Consider the following 18,142-nt stretch of genomic DNA (forward strand, 5'->3'; position numbering starts at 1 on the left):
TCTTTAGCGGTAAGTGATGTGTAAATTCAGTAACAAATTTTGAAAACGACGTATAATCAATGCTACACCATTGATGATACGTCGTTTTCAAAATTTGTTATTGAATTTACAAACTTTAAACCACGCTCGTTGGATACACCACACAGGAGATCGCTGTGATCGTGATTGTTCTCAGATCGAACCAAATTGCTAAATTTCTTTAAAGCCATCAGTACACACTTTGCCAAGTGTACAAACTTTTTCGCACGCATCAACCGACGGCAAAGCATACGCTTGACATTTCCGATGTTTTGTCAATGTTGAGACCGACTTTGGCCTGCTGGATTATGCGTGAGGAAAAATTTGCACACTTGGCGAAGCGTGTACTGCTAGCTTAAGATTAGACTCAGTTTAGTACTCAGGATCAAATATTTTGCAATGAACGAGCATCATCTAACATTAATTTCATTCTGATCAATACAAATCAAATGTTTGTACATTGATTTTACGCCAATGATCGTAAGTTATGCAATACTTTCTCATTCTCGCGAATAACCTACTCAAAAAGTTCCACGACCGAACGAGGATTCAAACGCAGCAACAGGTTCTCATTGAAAATTCGAAAGTTTAACCACCACTGCTCTCTGGATCACAAATTCTCAGCTGACAAATAAATAATAAATAATATAAATGGTTAACAGTAACGGTCTATTTATATTATTTATTTGTCGTTTGAGAATTATAAATATAATTTTGGATAACAAAACTTCATTCTGACGTTACGCCCAAACTGGGACAAAGCACTCTCCTTAGCTAATTATGTCATGAATACATATTACCTGAGAGCTTCCTTTTTTATTTTTTATTTGATTAAACTCAAACATTGACTTCATTCTATTTCCTTGTTTAACAGCCAATGTATACAGAGTAAGTGATTCAGCCTTTTGCTTTTCAATCTTTAGTTCCATTGCGTTTTGTTAAAATATTGTATGTATTGTGTTGGGATATTGACATGTTTGTGTGATCAGCTGTTAGCTGCTGGGAGTTAAGAGAGCTTTTTTGCATCCTTTTGTATTATGTATATCATGTGACAGGTCAGATGATACTCTATGTCCAAGAAAGTTCCTAATGTTTTCATTACAAAAAGATCATGGACTGATCAGAAATCGGGCACGCATCCCTCAGCATTGCCTTGCTAAATACCTGCGAGTTTATCGCTTCAAATATTTTTCCTTCAAAATTGGAATATTTGCACTGGATGTTGCACCTTTTTTGTGAACTATATGAATTAATATCTGACGGATATCAATTGTGAAATTTATTGCAAAACGCATTTATCAACTTCAAGAAACAATATGTACACGTTAAACAGTAGTTCCTTCCACATTCGCTTTAATTCATTGATAGGAAAAAATCATGACATCATGATTCAGACAGATTCTGTACAGGCCATACAAAACTCTATGTTATGCTTTAAGTAGCTTGCAATATAATAGAAAAATGATATTCTAGTTGAATCCGAAATTTGCCGACGCGTGAATGACAATTGACAGTTTTTGTCTAATTTTTATAGGTTCCACTCCGCCTGTTATCAGAGGTGGAGAAACTCAAGACGGACAATTTCAAAGCCAAGGTATGTATGCTACGAAAAATATATGCATTTTGTTTTTTTGTGAAAATCGAAATATTTATTCGAATCGTCAACAATCATCAATTCAAAAAGAGTACAAATATCCAACAAATAAATCTTACTTGTAAGCCTTGAGTGATAATAACTGAATTGTGCGATTATTGGGTACCTACTACCTCTAAAAGCCTTTATAACTGAACCTATTATAGCTTTCGAATATATTATTCAAGGTGACAAAATCGTAAAAAAATGAGCTTTTAACTTTTATACACCACACTGTGAATTAAATTAATCATTTATGATTCATTAATTGAACACTATTCAAAGCCATACTTTTCAATATTGATTTCATTTGTTTTTTTTTTTCAAATATTACAACTGTATATTATAACCTTTTTAACTTTTGAAAGCTGACGAAAAGTATGTCACAAGTTTTCTATGTGGACCTTGAACCTGCATAACTCGATTGTTATAAATAACTGAAACATTAACGTGAACGAACTTTTACAGAGATTGTTCCGTCGCATTCTGGGCAAAACAGATTTTTTTCTTTTATTTAAAACAGATTTGTTCAAACTCCTGATATCTCTAGTCAGGGTAAGTAATTTGCAAATGCTATGTTTTAATCGCTATGAATATCGATTTGAACAATTTAACATAAGCTATTGCATTTTTTTCTCAAGGTGAACCGGAGTTTGAAAAAGCGGACCGAGAATTCCATAAACGGTTCATTGAGAATGACTTCGGTGTTGCATGCAGCGTGTGCGACAGGCTGTGGTTTAAAAATGATTTGAAACCAATTAAAGAAGCTGCAGGAAGGATATTGTTGGAAGGTGGTCATTTTGAATCTATCGTGGGATTTGAAGTGTGTCAAACCTGCCGAAGTACTTTGCAGCGAGGCGCGGTGCCAACTTTGTCATCGTCAAATGGGTTCAAATATCCGCCTTACCCACCGAGTCTACCACCGCTAGACCCAATTAGCGAGAGATTGATCTCGCCTCGACTACCGTTTATGCAGATTCGCCGCCTGCGCCAAGCGCAAGGTATGACTAACTTACATTCTAATGATTCATTCGATTTTTATAAAATATCATCCGAAATTTTAGGCAGTTACACGATCATTGGTCAGGTGATCAATGTTCCAGTAGATGTAGATGAGATGGTTAGGGCACTTCCACGCGAGCTTGAAGATGATTATGCTTTTAACGTGTGCATTAAAAAGCACCTTATTCATAAATCAAATTACCGTAATCCGGGGTAACATTGATCAGAATTTTCGATCTTTCTTGAATAATTCTCTTGTTGAAGCAAATGTTACATGTTTTATATTTTTAAAACAAGTACTGGCCCTCTGATTATGTGTTAAGCTACTCGAAAAAGTATTGTACAACATTTATACATGTTTAAATAGGCTTTTTAATCTAATTTTTGATTTTGTTGATTTGGGGTAACATTGATCATGTCAGTGATCAATGTTCGTTTGTGTTGAAAATACCCTTACTTACTAAATTCGTGGTCGCTGATTTCGAATATGTTGTCCAAATTCTTATAATTTATGTACTTTTTGAGTTATTTTAAGATTAAAATCCTCCAAACCGCGAATAACGCCTAAAGGTAGGCAATGTCTTCAGGAATTGATAGCCTACTTTTAAAAAATCGTATATTTTATTGAAAAAGAGCATTTTCATAAAAGTTTCGTTCATTAAATCTAACTCTAGGATATCATATTGAAGTAATACAGTGAATTCGAACCTCATATTGTACCTAGTATTCGTGTCATGCATGAATGTTTGACAATGTATCTCATTGCGTTACGAAACACAGTTATAGAAAAATCGATTTATTTCAATGTTTATGAAATTCAATTTTCAATAATTACATGTTATTTAATAGCTAAATAACAGTGGAGTACGATATAATATTCGATAGCAGAACCTGATTCAATGTGAAATGCTTGTTTGAACATTTAATGAGGTCGGCCAAGCCGATCAATGTTACCCCGCTGATCAATGATACCCCGTTTTACGGTACTTGTCTGGATTCGTCAAAAAGTCTGTGGTGAAAGCTTGGTTGGAATATCTTGTTACCACTCCTTTGTATAGACGGGAGGGGGTAAGTTTTAACCAGGAACGATTGAGCGCTATTGCTTCTGAGCCTCAACCTGGTTCATCGCGGGATGGAGACGCGATCCAGCTGGATATCATCGAGGAAACCAATGATGTGGAGATGTTTGCTGGTCAACAACAGACACTTATGTGGAATGAGGATAAGTGTTTGGAAATCGCCCCAGCTCAAAACAGGAGACCAGTTTCCATCGTTTACGATGATGATGCCGAGGAACTTTCCTTTCACAAGACGCGACGCGAGACAAGACATAACACTTATCGTTCTTACAATCGTCAAGGATTTAAAAAATTACCTTTTCTGTCGACCGGTTTCGGGCGCGATGTTGCCCATCTTCGGGACAATGTCCGACTCCGAGTCGGACATTGTCCCGAAGATGGGCAACATCGCGCCCGAAACCGGTCGACAGAAAAGGTAATTTTTTAAATCCTTGACGATTGTAAGAACGATAAGTGTTATGTCTTGTCTCGCGTCGCGTCTTGTGAATGTCAGTTTGTTCTTACGTTAGCGCAAAACATAAAAATGAGTGAACTTTCCTTTCCGGATATTTATCTTGGACACCCCAGAAAATTCAAGGCTGGGATTCACGTCACGCCTTTCATGAAGGCTACTAGTGAGCTGAGACGGAGTGATAGGCGAGGAGCCAAGCCCAACCATTTGCTGTACATGGCTATGAAGATTCTGCGTCTTCGAGTTACCGAAGGGTTACAGCATGTCTTCAAAAGCGTGGGAACCGCGAACATAACGCGAGGACAGCTCAACGACCGAGCTTTCGTGGAAGGTCTTATGGAACGGAACCTGTCGTTTATGAAGTCGATACCAAATTCAGTGCAATATTGGTATCAAAGGAAACAGGACCTTTTCGCCATGATACGACAGTTGGGGAAGCCAACAATGTTCCTGACTCAGAGCGCCAGTGAAACTCAATGGCCTCTTTTGTTGAAGCAGCTACACAAACTCTCCAGTGAGTATAACGGCATTGCTTTAACAGACCCGCTGCAGGAGTTGAGTGCTCTACAGCGAGCAACGTTGGTCAATGATGATGCCGTCACGTGCTGCTTGTACTTCAACAAGCTTGTCGATGTTCTCATGACGATCCTTTCTTCACCAAGGTTCAGCCCGTTGGGAAAGCATTACGTCGTGGACTCCTTCAAGCGCATCGAGTTTCAGCATCGCGGCAGCCCACATGCACATATCATGCTTTGGCTCGCAAACGATCCTAACGAAACTGTTTCTGAAGATATGCCTGTTACAATGGAGCTTATTAGGAAAGTTAGTTCCATCAGCGCTGTGCATTTACCGGAAACGATCAAGAAGCAGATTCATGACCACACGCGTACTTGTTACAAACGTAATGAAAAGCGTTGCAGGTTTAACATACCGTACTGGCCAATGAACGAAGAGCGTACACTGATTCCTCTCACCGCTGATGATAGTCGCCGTGATCGATTGAGGAAGCGTGCCTCGGAAATGAGACAAGTTTTGGAAACCAAGGCATTTGACACGTTAGAGGAGTTTCTAGACGACTGTAAATGTACATACGAGTACTACCTTGATGTTCTGCGTTCTTCGATTAAACGACCAACGATCTTCCTGAAGCGAGCGATGAATGAGCTATGGACGAATCCTTTCAACCCATGGATTGCTCAAAAGCTTCGTTCTAACATGGATTTGCAGTTCATCCTCGACGTGTACTCATGTGCGTGTTACTTGGTTGACTATGTCAACAAGTCGAACCGCGGTATAAGTGGATTGCATCGAGAGCTTATCGCTCTGCAAGAGCAGTATCCGGATCAAGATTACACGGCGTTGCTGAAGAAGGTTTGTTTGAAAATGTTGAACTCTGTGGAGATGTGTGCCCAGGAAGCTGCATGGGTACTTCTGCGATTGCCTATGTCTGAAGCCAGCAGGAAAGTTCAATTCTTGCCAACGATGTGGCCTCATGAAAGGATAAGATCTAGGAAACAGTACAGGCAGATGGATGAAGAGGAAATCGATGAGGATTCGACTGATGTGTGGACCAAGAACATTATCCAGAAATACGAAGAGCGCGATGGCTTAGAAGATGTTTGTTTAGCTGACTTCGCAGCACGGTACACTCAAAGAAGAGGTACTAACACCTACACTTTCCGGAATGTTCCACGAATATTGAGATGGCGTGGCTACAGCATGAACGAGTTGGCTGAGTACAAGCGTGAATCGGTACTTTTGTTTTGGCCATTCAGAAACGAAGTCTGCGACATTCTGGATGGCAACAAGTTTCTTCAGCTTTATGATACGAATGAGGCAGATCTCTTGAGAAAACGAAGGGAATATGACTGCGAGCTGAATTTGGAACAGACTGTAGAGGAATACCTTCGTACTTGTGAGAACGAAGAGGTTGGTGAGCAGGAGAATGCCGCTACAGAGAAAAATGATGAATTTGTGCGAACGATCATCATGGAGCCCAACAACGACGATATTGAACATTTGCCCACAGGAGCACTGAATGCTGTCATCAGGCAACGTACTAATGTCATGTCGAAAGAAGATTACTGTGCAATGGTGAGGACAACCAATGCTGAGCAGCGCGACCTCATCCTGCAAATGATCCACAGTTTGCACAGTTACGATGAAAGCAGCAAGCCGATGCAGATTTTCTTTACTGGACCTGCTGGGTGCGGTAAAACATTCACTCTGCGCATTTTAATGGAGACGATAAATCGCTACAGTCAAGCCCACAACGCGCAGAAGAACGCCTTTGTGGCGTGTGCTTCCACCGGAAAAGCAGCCGTTGCTATAGGAGGAACAACCGTTCATTCAGCGTTTCGGATCACTATGTCAAGGCGAGCCAATTCGAAACTCAGCTTTGAGATGCTGCAGTTATACCGCAATGCTTTTGCAAACATTAAGGCGGTCATAATCGATGAAGTTAGTATGATTGGTGCGGATATTCTCAACACCATTCATGCGCGTCTTCAGGACATTAGTGGCAATTATGATGATCCATTTGGCGGAATTAACATCGTATTCTGTGGAGACTTGCGACAATTGCCACCCGTCAATGCAAGGCCTGTTTACAAGCCTACAGGTAATTCCTTTCACGGTGCTGTTCTTTGGCAAGCATTGGATTTCTTACCGCTTGTTAAGGTGATGCGGCAGACAGATGTAGAGTTCTCCAGTATACTCACTAAGATTGGTAATGGCCAGCAAATGACTGCTGAGGAGACCAAACTGATTGAAAGTCGGTTCCGTACTGTAGAGTGGTGTAAACAAAACGCAGCAGGAGCAATAAGGCTTTATCATCGGAATGCGGATGTTGAAGCATACAACAACGAAGTTCTGCATAATCAGGATGCTCTGGACTGTATAGCGGATGACGTTTTTGCGGGATACAAGGACGCTGGTCAACTGGCAAGCTCTCGCATCAAGCTCTACAAGATGAGCGTCGTGGAAACCGGTGGGTTACCGTATTTGCTACGCCTTTCCGTTGGTATGCCATACATGATTACAACCAACGTCGATGTAGTAGATGGCGTAGTGAATGGTGCGATAGGTGAGCTGAAATATATTGAAAAGGATGAAGACGGCTCAGTTGTGAAACTATGGTTCAAGTACGACAACGAGACGATAGGTGCTGCGTTGAGGATCAAATCGCGACCAACTGTCTATTCAAGGCCAGGAATTCTGCAACCCGATTGGACTCCTATTGCAAAGCGTTCAGGTAACATAAAGCTAAGCAGCATCATTAAATGCAAACGCATACAGTTTCCGGTGGTTAGTGCCTGTGCGTTAACAGTTCATAAGTCGCAAGGTGGCACTTTCTCCGAGGTCGTGTATGATTATGACAAGAGTCAAGATCAGCAATTGGTGTACGTTGGCTTGTCACGTGTTACGACGCTTCAAGGCCTTTACTTGACGAACTCCGCAAACTCGTTTAAATTTCATCATGCTAAGGGTAGCAACTCACCAAAGATGGTGGATTTAAGGAACGAGTTGTTGCGTTTGAGTAATCACCGACTGCGTACACTAGGAGATGAACTGAGTGAAGTAGTTGAAAACAGCGGCTCTGCATGTACATTGATGAGCCTCAATGTACAGAGTTTGAACGCTCACGCGCAGAACATAGCGACTGATCGAATCCTTTCAAGCGTAGAATTTCTCGCTCTGAATGAAACCTGGATGGATGCTACCTCTCCAATAGAGATTGATGGATATAAGCGCATCACCCAGTGCAAGCGAATGGGTATGAGAGCGGCTGGAGTTGCGATCTATCAGAAGGAAACGGCATCAACCGTGGCTGTTCCGCATCCCATCAAGCAACTCGGTGAGGATCGAGACGAGACGTTTGCTGAAGTGATCAACTATGGAGACATATGTGCAGCAACGGTTAATATTATGGGAACCGAAGTACTTCTAATGTCGGTTTACATTTCACCAGGAACAACCATAAGAAATACAAAGTTGTTTATGACACGGAAATTGTTCAGATATGTTAGACTGGACACGCCAATGGTTGTCACTGGAGACTTTAATATTGACGTTTCCAAACAAGAAAATTTTGATTTCCTTAACTTCATGAAGAAGCATTTAAATTTAACATTAGCTAATCCTCATAACAAAGCAACCACACTAGGTGGTTCGTGTATTGATTTAACCTTTATTAAAAATATTAGCGCAGAGTGTAGACGCTATTGCTCTTATTTTTCTTATCACCGTCCAATTTTGTCTGTGCTCGCAGTAGAAGTGCCCGAACCATCAAACATCTAATCTACAGAAGATACATCGCTACGCTCAAGAAACCGGAGCCCGGAATGCAACGTTATTCGATACGATACACAGCAAATACTCACCACAAACAACTCCTGGTCGCTGACAATCATCGGCACAAGAACCTTCCCAGGAACATCAAAACCACCAAACACCAAACGGTCCTTTTCAGGACCACCAAAATAGTCCACAAGAGTTATTGGAGAAAGTTTTCCAGACCAACATATTTTCATTCCTGTTCTTGACACTTCTTCTATTTCTTCTCTACTTCTTTTTCTACTTCTTTTTGTTGTTCTAGGCAGAAATCCAAACTGAAACGGAGCTTGTCTCTCAGCTCAGCGTTTAATCATCACTTAAATAACTATTAACTGAGAATTTTCTTTTCAAATCAACAATGTTTGCATTCGTACGCACAAACACGCACAAACACGGAAGTCAAGATCCTCGGCCGTAACGGAAATTACGTCCAGACACCCTTGCTGTTGCTTAATAGCTACGCTTACACCAGATAGGGTAGAAGCTCCAAAAAAGTTTATTACACGCTAAAACTTGTCCTACGTCAAGCTTGCGGTTATGTCATAGACATTACCCACCCCTAGATTTTTTTTTTTTAATTTCATTTTTCAGCTTTCAAGCAACGAAAGTGTTTACACATTTAGGATTTTCAAATTGGTTCGAGAGGAAGTTCCTCTGAACAACATTATTAGTTTCTTTTTAAATTTTATTTTTCGAATTTTTCTGGTTGAATGTCGGCGGCAACTATGGAAATGTCCCATGTGTTGTCGAAGTACCATGCGATGAATCCAGGTCATCTCACTATCGATGAGCTGGAGCATGAGCTGAAGATCCGCGGTTCGCCGTTGGAAGCTTCACGGAGCGCGTCTGAGAGAACCCTGAGATGTTTGCTGAAAGAGGAGAAAAATAAACCGCAATTAGAATTTCCATTTGTTAGTGAATCTGTAGTAGAAGAGTTGGAAGTGTGTGACGATAAGTTGAACGGAATTAAAAACCATTTGATGAAGCGAGGTTCGAAAAGAGCGCCGGAACAGTTGTACAAAACTCGACTAATTCATATTCTGTTACGGATGCATCGTTTAAAAACCGTCGCGAAAGAAGAGGAGGATTTAAATAGTCTAGCCGTAATTGCCGGGGAATGTGTCAAGCTTCTTAGCGTGTACTTCTCAGCTACCTCTCACCTCCCCGAAGTGAGAGAGGCCGAGCTGGCAATCATCAATGAAAGCTTGCATCAAATGCGAAATGAAGAGGATGACGAAAATGCTGTTCAGGTGGAGAAGGGAAACGGTAATGAGAAAGGATCTACTGAGGAAAATCTGAATGCAGCGAGCGACGAAAATGGAGAGAATGACGAGCAGGGTGCTGTGGGTGGTGAGAAAACAGTAGCAGTAGAGAGTGAGAGTGAGAAACTAGCTGCAGAGGTTGCAAAACTGACTGCGGTTGTAGGCGTACTACTGCAGCGCATCACGGTGTTAGAGGCTAATCAAGCAACTTGCCAGCCTGTGGATACGCATGCTAAGACCACTAACAGTACTAGGATCGAAGAACAGGTTAAGGACGGTGTAGAATCAGAACAGGTTCAGGCCCATTCAGGAGATTTTCTGGACTGGTTGAAGAAAAGAAATGACTCGATGGAAACGCTGAGAGTTTCAGAAGAAGCTAGGAAATTAGATCCAAAAGTGGTTGGAAAAGTTCAAAGTACAGAAGCGAGAAGTAGGTTTGAGAACAGGTTTCCCATTCACAAATGGACAGTTAAATACGATGGAATGGACAATGGGCGTAGGTTGAATGAGTTCCTAATAGAGGTTGAGTTTAACGCTAGGTCAGAAGGTTTTTCGGAATCTGAGCTGTTCCAGGGTGCTCACCATCTGTTTACGCAGAAGGCGAGATCCTGGTACATGGAAGTCTGCTGTGAGATAGGTTCGTGGAGAGAGTTGGTTAGAGAGTTGAAGAGAGAGTTTTTACCTGTCGATATAGACTACGTCTACGAGCGGCAAGCTGGAAACCGGAAGCAAAGTGCCAGGGAGAAGTTCCAGGACTTTTACTTGGACATGGTCCGGATCTTCCGTAGCATGTCTACCCCATGGGATGAAAAACGGAAATTCGATGTTCTTTTCCGTAACACCCGGGATGACTGTCGCATAGCAATGCTGGCGGCGAACGTTGACTCGATTCCTAAAATGAGAGATTTTGGGAAACGTTTCGACTCAATTAATTGGCACATGTACCAGAAAAGAGAGAATAGGTTTGCACGGAAAGAAACGATACAGATAGATGAGGTTAGACAGCAGTCGTCGTATAGAGAGGGTCGAGATAGATTTCAAAATGTAGAACACCGAAAATCGAACATGAATCAACCTTTCAGGTCAGACAACCGCCAGTCACAGAAACGTGAATGGAAACAGCAGCAACCGAACGAACATAAACAGCATAACGAGAAACCGTTTCAGAAACCTAAGCCACAGAATGTACCACAAGGAAGTTCCGTTCCTGGCACTAGTGGAACTAATGCCCTCGAGAGGATAGTTAGAGCCTACATTCCATTGAAGAAAAATGTTTGCTTCAACTGTCACGAGGGAGGCCATAGCTTCAGTGAGTGCAACCAGGAACGCAAGGTCTTCTGTGAGCGATGTGGATTCCCAGGTTTCTACACGAAAGATTGTCCGTATTGCCAATCAAAAAACGGACAGAAGGCTGTCTAGAGAGGCAAGTCAGTCTTCCATACAACTCCACAAGACCTCACACTGAGCCAGAAGTTGCAGAGACCCTTGAACAGCTTGGCTATTCGCGAGTGAGTGGAGATCCACACGAAGAGGTAGAAGTAGCCACTATGATAGTCACTCTCAGCGATGATCCCAGACCATTCGTGAGAGTAGAAATGCTAGGCATTTCTCTCTTAGGGCTGTTAGATAGTGGTGCAGCTAGAACAGTGTTAGGGACAGGTAGTAGAAAGCTGATGAGTGAGTTAAATTTGAAACTGAGACCCACCACGTTGAGCCTAAAAACAGCCGGAGGAGAGCAGTTAGAAGTGTTAGGTACCACCGATATCCCCATTACATTCAACGGAGAGACCAAAATCATACCTGTGGTAGTAGCTCCGAGTCTTAATCGTCGTTGCATTTTGGGATACGATTTTTGGCAATCGTTTGGGATTCGTCCAACAATCTCTCAGTCCGTTGATTTGATCGATGAGGCTGAAATAGAAATGAGAGACTGTGTTAATGAGCTGAATGAAAACCAAAAACGGCAGCTGGAGGAGGTGAAGCGACTCTTCTTGGTAGCCACTCCAGGCCACCTTGGGAAAACCAGTCTCATCGAGCATAAAATCGAGATGAAGGACGAATTCTTGAATGCGGATCCAGTTCGTAAGAATCCGTACCCTTGGAGTCCCGAAATCCAAAAGAAGATTCACCGAGCGCTGGATGGGATGATTAGGGACGGCGTTGTAGAACCATCGGAATCAGACTGGGCTTTACCAGTGGTTCCCGTGAAGAAACGTGACAGTGAGGAGGTGCGACTTTGTCTCGACGCAAGAAAGCTCAACGAGCGGACGAAGCGCGATGCATATCCTCTCCCACATCAGAACAGGATCCTGAGTCAGCTCGGACCGTTCAAATTTTTAACGACAATCGATCTGTCACAAGCCTTTTTGCAGGTGCCCTTGAATCGGCAGTCCAGGAGGTTCACTGCTTTTTCGGTGCCAGGAAAGGGACTTTTTCAGTTCACGAGGCTACCTTTTGGCCTGGTGAACAGCCCGGCGACACTGAGCAAGCTGATGGACAGAGTTTTGGGCTACGGTGAACTTGAACCAGCTATTTTCGTCTACTTGGATGATATAGTGGTTGCGAGTCACACGTTCGAGGAGCATATACAAAAATTAAGGGATTTAGCGAGACGGTTGAAAGAGGCCAATTTGTACATAAATTTAGAAAAATCCAAATTCTGCTGCTATGAACTGCCCTACCTCGGATACATCCTTTCTGAGAAAGGACTGCGGCCTAACCCGGATCGGGTCCAAGCGATCCTGGGATTCGAGGCCCCAAAATCCGTGAGGTCACTGAGAAGATTCCTCGGTATGGTAAACTACTACCGACGGTTTATCAATAATTTCAGCGAACTCACCGCACCTCTAACGGATTTGTTGAAAAACAAACCAAAAAAGGTGCGGTGGAACGAGGCAGCAGAAGGGGCGTTTAAAGCAATCAAAGAGAGGCTCATAACAGCTCCGGTGATGGCAAATCCCGATTTCACCCTACCGTTCTCTGTGCAAACTGACGCGAGTGATACTGCTTTGGCTGGTGTGCTCACCCAGGTACAAAACGGGGTCGAGAGAGTCATCGCGTATCACTCCGAGAAATTGAAAGGTGCAGAGGTCAACTATCATGCAGCGGAGAAGGAAGGCTTAGCTGCCCTTCGCTGCATTGAGAAGTTCCGATGCTACATAGAAGGCACTCACTTCACACTAGTGACCGACTCGTCAGCTCTTTCCTTCATCATGCGAGCCAAATGGAGATCCTCATCACGCTTGAGCCGCTGGAGTATCACGCTTCAACACTACGACATGGACATCAGACACCGAAAAGGGAAGGAGAATGTGGTCCCGGACGCGCTGTCGCGGTCTATCGAAGCGTTGGACGTGGTAGAAGCGGATAAATGGTATCGCGATCTCTTCGACGCTGTTGAAGGAGACCCAGAAAAATATATGGACTTTCGCATCCAAGATAGGAAACTTTACAAGTTCGTTGCAGCTCAATCCGATGTCCTAGACTACAGGTTCGAGTGGAAGGAGTGCGTTCCCGAATCCGAACGTCCCAGGATCGTACGTGAGGAACACGACGGCATGATGCACATCGGCTTTGAAAAGTGCATAGAGAAGATAAAACGCAGATTTTACTGGCCCAGAATGAGCGCTGATGTGAAGAAACACATCGCTAAATGTGAAAACTGTAAAATGAGCAAGCATTCCACTACATCAACCGCTCCTGAGATGGGAAACCAGCGAATCGCGACCCGTCCCTTCCAGATTGTATGCATGGATTACATACAATCTCTGCCCCGAAGCAAGCAGGGCAATGCGCATTTGTTAGTTGTCTTAGACATATTTTCTAAATACTGCCTGCTTGCTCCGGTAAAGAAAATTGCATCGGGTAATCTTTGCACAATCTTGGAGGAACGATGGTTTCGGCGGCTGGCAGTCCCACAGTACGTCATCACGGATAACGCCACAACGTTTATGTCCAAAGAGTTTCAGGAGCTACTGAAGAAATATGACATCCAGCACTGGGCAAATGCGAGACACCGTAGTCAGGCTAATCCAACGGAAAGGTTAAATAGAAGCATAAACGCAATGATTCGCACTTACGTCCAACGCGATCAGAGACTCTGGGACACTAAGGTCTCAGAAATTGAGTTCGTGTTGAACAACACCGTACATGGATCGACGAAACTTACCCCTCACAGAGTAATCTTCGGAAGTGAGATGGCAACCCGAGGAGCAGACCATCGGTTGGAAGATGAGAGAGAGATCTCGGAAGAAGACCGAGCGGAGAGGATGAAGGTCGTCAGCAAGCAGAATCTGGAGTTGGTGAGACAGAACCTAAAAAAAGCATATGATAATACGAAACGGCAATATGATCTACGTCACAAACGGTACTCACCATCTTTCACTGTCGGACAGCGTGTATTCAAACGAAGCTTCGCCCTATCAGCAGCAGGAAAGGACTTCAATGCGAAGCTGGGTCCACAGTACACCCCGTGTGTCATCGTGGCGAAGAAAGGCAGCAGTTCGTACCAGGTCGCGGACCTGAACGGCCGGTCGCTGGGAGTCTTCTCTGCAGCGGACTTGAAGGCCTAGAAGATCACTGAAAATCCATGGTACAACCGATTAGTATCAACTCTGGTTCTTGAGTGATAGAAGGTCAGTAGTGAGGAAGAGATCCAATCCGTCAATACTGTTTTTGGATGGATTTTCCGAATCACACTGCGTAATTCTGAATCGAGGATGGAATCAAAAGTTGAAAATGGAGTGTCTAATGGACTTAGCACCCATCAATGAATGCATTCAACCAAAAATCGAATTATTTTAATCTGTATGTAATGTTTAATTGTTTTTTAAATTGTTATTTTCTGTTGTGTAAATTTCAACGTTTTTCAAATTTTAAATAAAACTCAAATATGCACCTATGCAATCGACTGACTTGAATGCAATCTTGTAAGCAAGTTTCTAAGACTGCATTTCATTCAGAAGACAGAAGCTGTGCTTAATTTGAGTGTGTGAGCGTGCAAATTCCTGTGAATGGCCACTATCGGATGATATTTAATAAACACATCACTAAATTTCAACATTTTTTAGAGCTTACATTCTCAAATGTCTTAAAGCAACCATCTTCACCATTGTAGCTCAGGTATTCCACAATACACTATTGCACTATACTTACCCCATTATATACAAGCATGCAATCCTCATAGATTGAATTTTCATTAAAACGCTTCGAATAAAGAGATCTTTAGGAGAAATACCAATAAAATGATCACTGGGCCCAAATATTAGACACAATGTCACGAAATCGATAAATATTCTTCCTAAGCGCGCACTTTATCCTAGATTTTTATAGAAAATTCACTTTTCGCAGGTCAGCCACGTTTCACAATAGCCACGACATAATAGGCATTTGACAGTTTGGTTGTTCACAGTAGACCGCACGTACACACTGATAAGCCGATAACGTTATCAAAAAGCCACAGTTGATATGACTGATATTGGCTAACTCCGACAATGCATTGTATTTTAAAAGGGTGAAGACGTTGTTCTCACCGTACTCATGAGTAAATTTGTACAATTTTGTAAATATTTATTATTCCGGAATTCATTTAGTTGTTGTAGATAGAAATGTTTTTTTAAATTGTTGCATGTCAAAAAGTTTGATTTTGCATGTTTAATATATAATAAGTTTTAATTTGTTCAATGTAGTTCGACTTGTATATATTTTATTTTGTTTTGTTTCAATGTTGGTTAATGTTGAAAATAGTTTAATAGGTTTGCTGGAGACCGGAATCGAAAGATGTTGATGGTCAGTAGAAAGTAATTACTTTGAAACAGAGTGGAGTTGGAATTCCAACAATGACACCTTATGACCCCAAACCATATTTTTACTAAATTTCATAAAAGGCTATTTTTCCCTAAGCTTACAGCCGTGATTCGTTATTTCTGAATGTGTTTGAGATGTTTATGATTTGGTTTGTGTTAAAAAAAGAGTGTGTTAGTAAGTTTAGTTTCGTTGGTGAAAATTCTGGTTCAGAGGTACGCGTCACAAAGTTGAAGTTTGAGTGTATGAAAATAAAAAAAAAATCAGCTTCTCTGATTTTTTTTAACCCGAGCGGGGGGAGAGTGTAACCAGTGGTGTGTCTGTCTGTCCGAGATTTGTGAGATTTTCGCGGTGTAGTGTTTCGTTTTAATGTTAAAAATACCAAGAAGATGTTTGAATGTCCGCTGAGCATCACCAAATACCACCCACCGCCCACCGGACAGCTAGCAGCCACACCACATAGTTCCGCTACTCGCCACCAGACATCGCAGGCTCAAGGATAAGGCGGCCATGAGGGGTGGCGTATAAGGAGCCATGATGGGGCGAATTTCGTGAAAGCGGGAAACCCTCGGTCGGGGAGGCTGGATTAGAAAAGCGCCATTGCTCTAATTCATTGGCAAGCCAAAACTCGAAGAGGATTACCAAGCAGAAACTCAAACGAGATAGATGTGCTCAAGAAATTATCCGGAAAGTTAAGTTGGAGTTTGACTAAAGTATAGAAAATAGTTGAAGTTAAAGATAGTGGAAGAAGCTGAAGATTAAAACAATCCAGGACCCCTTGTGTTTACCTTGTGTTTTACCTTGGTGAAGTCCGTAGAGTGCGCGTAGTCGACCGAGACCCTTGCGTGGTCCTACCGCCTCTCAGTTAAGCGCAGTTCTCGACCCGAAACTGCGAACGCAGGACGGAACCCTGACGGGAGAGTACCGCCCACCACAGTGCCGTTACCAACTGTGAGTGCCGCCATTTTGCCCAGAGCTTCGCGGCATCGCCAAGCCAAAGACCGCAAACGCTCGGCACCGTAAAGCCAACGGAAGGGCATCAAGCGAGTTAAGAGGAAGTGAAGCCGACGTAGCGTCGCCGGTCGAGAGAAGCGAGCCAGCGACGAAGAAGGAAGGTGGAAGGAGTGGTTGCGGAACGAAGAAGGGGCCCCGCCGACCGTAAAGAGAAGAAGAAAGTGATAGAGAAAGGTAGGAGATAGGCTGTAAGGAAGTGGGAGGAATAAAGGTACCTGTGTGCAAAAAGTTTCAATAAAGTGGTAGAAGTGTTTGCAATTCGGTACTCAAGTGTTTTCTTGGTCGCGACTGGTCACGCGCGTATGCCGACCCTGAGGCAGTTGTAGAAGGGGGTCTCATTGATGCCGGATAGGGGGAGGCCCCATTAGTTACACTTACAACAATAAACAATCCGAAAAGAAGGAAGCTGAATTGGTAGAAGTGCAAAAGAAGTTAGAGCAGGAGAGAAAAACTGCTTTACAGGAAGCAAGAGGAGAAAGTCAGTAGAAATATGAAGACGAAGGAAGAAACCAATAGCTTGATGGAGAAAAATATCAAAGAGATGGTCAGTGAAAATCCAGAAATGTCGTTGATAAAAGTACTTTTGAGTCAAAAAGAAGACAGAAAAGCAAAAAGCTCAGGAAACTTCCAAACTGAATGAGCTGAAGAAAGTCCGATAAGGACGGGTAGATAAAAAGAAGTATAAGAGGAGGAAAGAAATAAATTGTTATACATTTTGTATTACTTTACTGTATTATTATTTTCAATCTCAGGAAGTTGGCTTGCTCTCACTTTAGTGTTTTGGCGTTTTGGGTACTTCCACAGGTTGACTGATTTAACTAAAGTGAGAAGTTTAAGTTCCACTCGTGAACTGAGATCACTTTTTTCTGTGAAAGGCAGAGATCTCAGTTGAAATATTTGATTTGAAATTTTCTCACATTAGCTTCTGTATCCGATCATTTTGCCCAAGCAATCACGGAGCTAGCTCAAGCCGCGATGTTTACAAATAGGATGTGTTTTATGCAGCATGTATTCGCGCTGTTGCACATCAGGAAAAATATGCGAATGTAGGGGGATTAGGGGCATAATGGACACCCTAAGCAAATGAGTAAGTTAGACCTGTATAACGAAGGAAAACTTAACATATTATCAGTTGGCTTACAACTTTAACTTGTTTCCTACGTATTTCAATCATTTACAGCAAGTAGGATGTCTTTATTGTGAAAAAATAACGAATTCTAAATCGTGTGTTTTTTAGGGCTGGCAAGAAAGGTACGGGGCGAAATGAACACCCATCGGGGCATAATGGACACCCCTGCATATTTTATGCTAAATCTTTGATTACATCGATCGGTTGAGTAATCTGCCTACGGAGATCAATGCCACAGATATAATACTCCATCTTAGACGAGTTTACATAACATCAAAGTCAATTAAATAAACTTTAGGCTAAAATAATCGGATTGGTTTTTTCCAAACTCTCTAAAACGCCTAACAGTATGCAATGCGCGTACATCCATTCGTAATTGCCAGTGTTCATTTCGCCCCGAATCGACTACATCATTAA

The 18,142-nt window shown here is 42.4% G+C and overlaps 1 protein-coding gene across 1 annotated transcript; it reads left to right on the forward strand.

Annotated features, from left to right (window-relative positions):
* The first annotated feature begins 4,333 nt into the window (after positions 1–4,333).
* On the forward strand, positions 4,334–8,828 carry LOC115261631 (uncharacterized). The gene is made up of 2 exons (XM_062857668.1): positions 4,334–8,122; positions 8,781–8,828. The coding sequence occupies exons 1-2, from the start codon at positions 4,334–4,336 to the stop codon at positions 8,826–8,828; spliced, it is 3,837 nt and encodes a 1,278-aa protein (XP_062713652.1).
* The last annotated feature ends 9,314 nt before the right edge of the window (positions 8,829–18,142 follow it).

This window comes from Aedes albopictus, chromosome 3 (assembly GCF_035046485.1).
Source record: "Aedes albopictus strain Foshan chromosome 3, AalbF5, whole genome shotgun sequence".
NCBI classification, from domain to species: domain Eukaryota; kingdom Metazoa; phylum Arthropoda; class Insecta; order Diptera; family Culicidae; genus Aedes; species Aedes albopictus.

What these genes read in the sequence shown, in the direction of transcription:
- LOC115261631 (XM_062857668.1), top strand. Translation starts at nt 4,334, where the DNA reads ATGAAGGCTACTAGTGAGCTGAGACGGAGTGATAGGCGAGGAGCCAAG. An exon ending in TTAATATTATGGGAACCGAA is followed by an intron (nt 8,123 to 8,780) that starts GTACTTCTAATG and finishes TTGTTGTTCTAG; the next exon opens with GCAGAAATCCAAACTGAAAC.